Source organism: Onychostoma macrolepis, chromosome 22, assembly GCF_012432095.1.
Source record: "Onychostoma macrolepis isolate SWU-2019 chromosome 22, ASM1243209v1, whole genome shotgun sequence".
Taxonomy (NCBI): Eukaryota; Metazoa; Chordata; class Actinopteri; order Cypriniformes; family Cyprinidae; genus Onychostoma; species Onychostoma macrolepis.
The window spans coordinates 2,111,679-2,115,365 of NC_081176.1; the positions used below are offsets into that span (position 1 = coordinate 2,111,679).

At 32.9% G+C, this 3,687-nt stretch overlaps 1 protein-coding gene across 1 annotated transcript in view; it reads right to left on the bottom strand.

The window, feature by feature from the left end:
* Positions 1 to 1,106: 1,106 nt before the first annotated feature.
* mfap2 (microfibril associated protein 2) overlaps positions 1,107 to 3,687 on the bottom strand; it is an 8,313-nt gene continuing 5,732 nt past the window's right edge. Inside the window, exons 4-7 of the mRNA XM_058760992.1 lie at positions 3,592 to 3,633; positions 1,986 to 2,073; positions 1,427 to 1,500; positions 1,107 to 1,349 (exon numbers count right to left, since the gene is read on the bottom strand). Of these exons, the coding sequence (XP_058616975.1) occupies positions 1,246 to 1,349; positions 1,427 to 1,500; positions 1,986 to 2,073; positions 3,592 to 3,633 (308 nt within the window). The 3' untranslated portion in view covers positions 1,107 to 1,245. The remainder of the gene's footprint in view (positions 1,350 to 1,426; positions 1,501 to 1,985; positions 2,074 to 3,591; positions 3,634 to 3,687) is intronic.

The following is a 3,687-nucleotide window of genomic DNA, read 5'->3' on the forward strand; positions in this document are numbered from 1 at the left end:
GCAAACACAAGCTTGTCGCGTTCAGAAATGGCTGCGATCCACAACCACTAGAGGTGCTATAGCGCGCATTAGCGCAAAGCGTCGTCTTCTATGGTGATTTTACTTTGTCATCCTGGAGCAGCAGTCAGTCATTATAGCGTTACTGACGTGTTTATAGCAGCTGCGTGACTTAACTGGTTTATTGTAAGATGTTTGAGGTTAAACTGAAGGATAGCTACACTAACCGTCAAAAGTTTTAGAACAGTACGATTTTTAATGTTTTTTAAAGAAGTCTCTTCTGCTCACCAAGTCTGCATTTATTTGATTCAAAATACAGCAAAATCAGTAATATTGAGAAATATTTTAATATTTAAAATAACTGTTTTCAATTTGAATATATTTTAAACTGTAATGTATTTCTGTGATGCAGCTGTATTTTCAGCATCATTACTCCAGTCTTCAGAGTCACATGATCTTCAGAAATCATTCTAATATACTGATTTACTGCTCAAAAAAAACATTTATTATTATTATTATATTGAGATTTCTTTCAGGTTTCTTTGATGAATAGAAGATTCAGAAGAACAGCATTTATCTGAAACAGAAATCTTTTGTAACATTATAATTGTCTTTATCATCACTTTTGATCAATTTAAAGCATCCTTGCTAAATAAAAGTATTCATTTCTATCATTCCAAAAAAAACAAATCTATATATATATATATATATATCTATATCTATATCTATCTATAGATATATATATATATATATATCTATAGATAGATATAGATATATACTGATTCCAGGCTTTTGAATGGTATAGTGTTTAATGTTACACAAGCATTTTATTTCAGATAAATGCTGATCTTTGGATCTTTCTTGAATCCTGAAAAAATGTACTCAACTGTTTTAAATATTGACGATGATGATAATAATAATAAATGTTTGTTGAGCAGCAAATCAGCATATTAGAATGATTTCTGAAGATCATGTGACACTGAAGACTGCAGTAATGATGCTGAAAATACAGCTGCGCATCACAGAAATAAATTACAGTTTAACACATATTCACATAGAAAACAGTTATTTTAAATAGTAAAAATATTTCAAAATATTACTGCTTTTGCTGTACTTTGGATCAAATAAATGCAGGCTTAGTGAGCAGAAGAAATCTTACTGTCCACAAACGTTTGGCCGGTGGTGTGTGTGAAAGGCGTTGTGTTTGCGCACTCGCGCGATGTTTTTGTGCTAAAGCTGGAGTGGTGTTTAGCAGGATCCGCAGCTCTTGGCGCAGCTGCCGCCCGTCGCCCCGCACTGGCCGCTGAGCGCAGCTACACCGCAGCGCGAGAACTGATCGCGACACAGATCCGCTGCAGAGAGAACAGAGAACACGTTACACGTCTGCGTTCACCGGAGGAACGCGGCAAAACACCGAACACACGCTCACCTCTCAGCAGCTCCTCGTGAGCGCAGACCGTCCTCACGCAGATCTCCTTGTTAATCACGTAAACCCGCCGCAGACTGAACACAACACACACAGCTCACAGCAAACACTTAAAAACTTACAAATCAGGAGGGTTGCATTGGTAGCTAGAGTGAAGTACTCAAATAAAACTGAATGAAGGCTAAATACTAGTGCTGTCAAACGATTAATCGCGATTAATCGCATCCAAGTTTTTGTTTACATAATATATGTATGTGTGCTGTGTATGTTTATTATGTATATATAAATACACACTCATGCATGTATATATTTCAGAAAAATATGTTTTGTTTATATATTAAATATATTTATAAATTATATGAATATACATATGCATGTAAATACATTATACATAATACTTTCAAAATATATGCATGTATGTTTGTGTATTTATATATACATAAATATACACAGTACACACATATATGTAAACAAAAACTTTTATTTTGGATGCGATTAATCGCGATTAATCGTTTGACAGCACTACTAAATAGAAATCAAATAAAACTGTGCGTGTGCAGACCTGTAGAAGCAGATGCTGTTGAGACACTGCTTGCACGGCTGATGGACGGAGTAGAGACGAGTGCAGGGATACTGTTCCTCACGACAGTCTGCGCACACAACAAACAGCCCGTGCTGCGTTACTAGATGAGTATGCAGACATTTGCATGCATTTCCAGAACAGAAATCTGAACATTCTTTCAAAATTCTTGTCTGATTTTGTTGTCATATTAGAGTTAACGGTTTCTCCAGAGGGGAAAACCATAAATCAGAAAATACTGTCAACAGACAGCAAACAAACACATTTTCACCATGTTTTTAGGAGTGAAATGTTGTATAAATCGGTGTGAATGAAAAGTGAACAAACCTTCACAATATCGACAGGAATGAAACTAAAGTTTGGTGTTTGAAAGAGAAAAAACTCTGTTTTGAGTTGAGAATTGAAATCTGCAGATGCAAACAAATAAAGTGCAATAAAAGAAACACTTAAATGTGTTAAAAAAAATCAAATAAAAAATCCCAAAATTGAGTGGTGCATGAAAAAACATTGGTATTGCAATTGTTTTCGGTAATTGGAATGAAGCGAAATAACGTAAAATAAAAAATATTAGATGAAGAACTTGAACTTTAAAAACCTACGTAAAATTTGAAATGCTGGCAACTAACAAAAAAATTAATTTAAGTTCTAAATTATTAAAACTAAAAGAGAAATGAAAATAAGCTAAATAGAAATATTTTTATAAAATGACAAAAACACTTAAATATTACAATACAAACTTAAAATATACAACCATTACCCTAGTAAAAAATAAATATACTTAAATGTATTGGAAATACATTTATTTCATGCTAAGTATACTACAAATACATTTTTATATTTATGTACTTAATTAAATGTCCTGCATTTGAACTTTTAGTATACTAAACTGGTTTACTTAAAGTCTGTTAAATTGGAACAACTCATTTTGTACTTAATGCACTTTAATTGTGCAGAAGTAGAGCTGAAGTACAATTAAAGATATACTTAGTATATTTGATTGTGCTGAAGTGGAACTATTGCAAGTATACTTCAGGTACACTTTAAATATTTTGCATTTGAAGTCTGATATTATTCAAAGATCATGCAATCCTCATCAAAAGTGACATTAAAACACATTTTAGAATTAATATTAAGAAAAGTGCATTGTGCACAAATAATATGCCAAGTAAAGTTTAATTATAATTTTTATATCAGTAAAGGTCATTGCACACTGAGTCCGGAATTTTCGTATGCATTTTTTGTTTTAATATTCGTCATTCTTTCCTATCAAAATGCTTGATACAGATGCAAAAATGCAGAAAATCGAACCTGATCCGAATTTTTTTATGACGCACGAAAGTTTTGACATGCGAAAATTTCGGACGAGAATTTCGGAGTCGGTGTGCAAAGTCTCGAGTTATCCGTCAGTAAATATGTTAATAGATTTGAACTATACTTAGTATGAAATATATGTATTTTAAATGTATTAAATTTTTACTAGGGTCATTTAAAAAATATGAATAAATACTTATGTAGTATATAAACAATACTAAAATAGCACCACTAGACTTCTGGTAAAGTATAAGTTTGACTCGTGGTTCAGTCTCACCCAGCGGTCCGGGTTCAGTCGGCTCCGTCTGAAACTCCACCGCTGGAATAAACACAGTTCATATCAGTCTTACTCTTTTAAAACTAGACATAACCA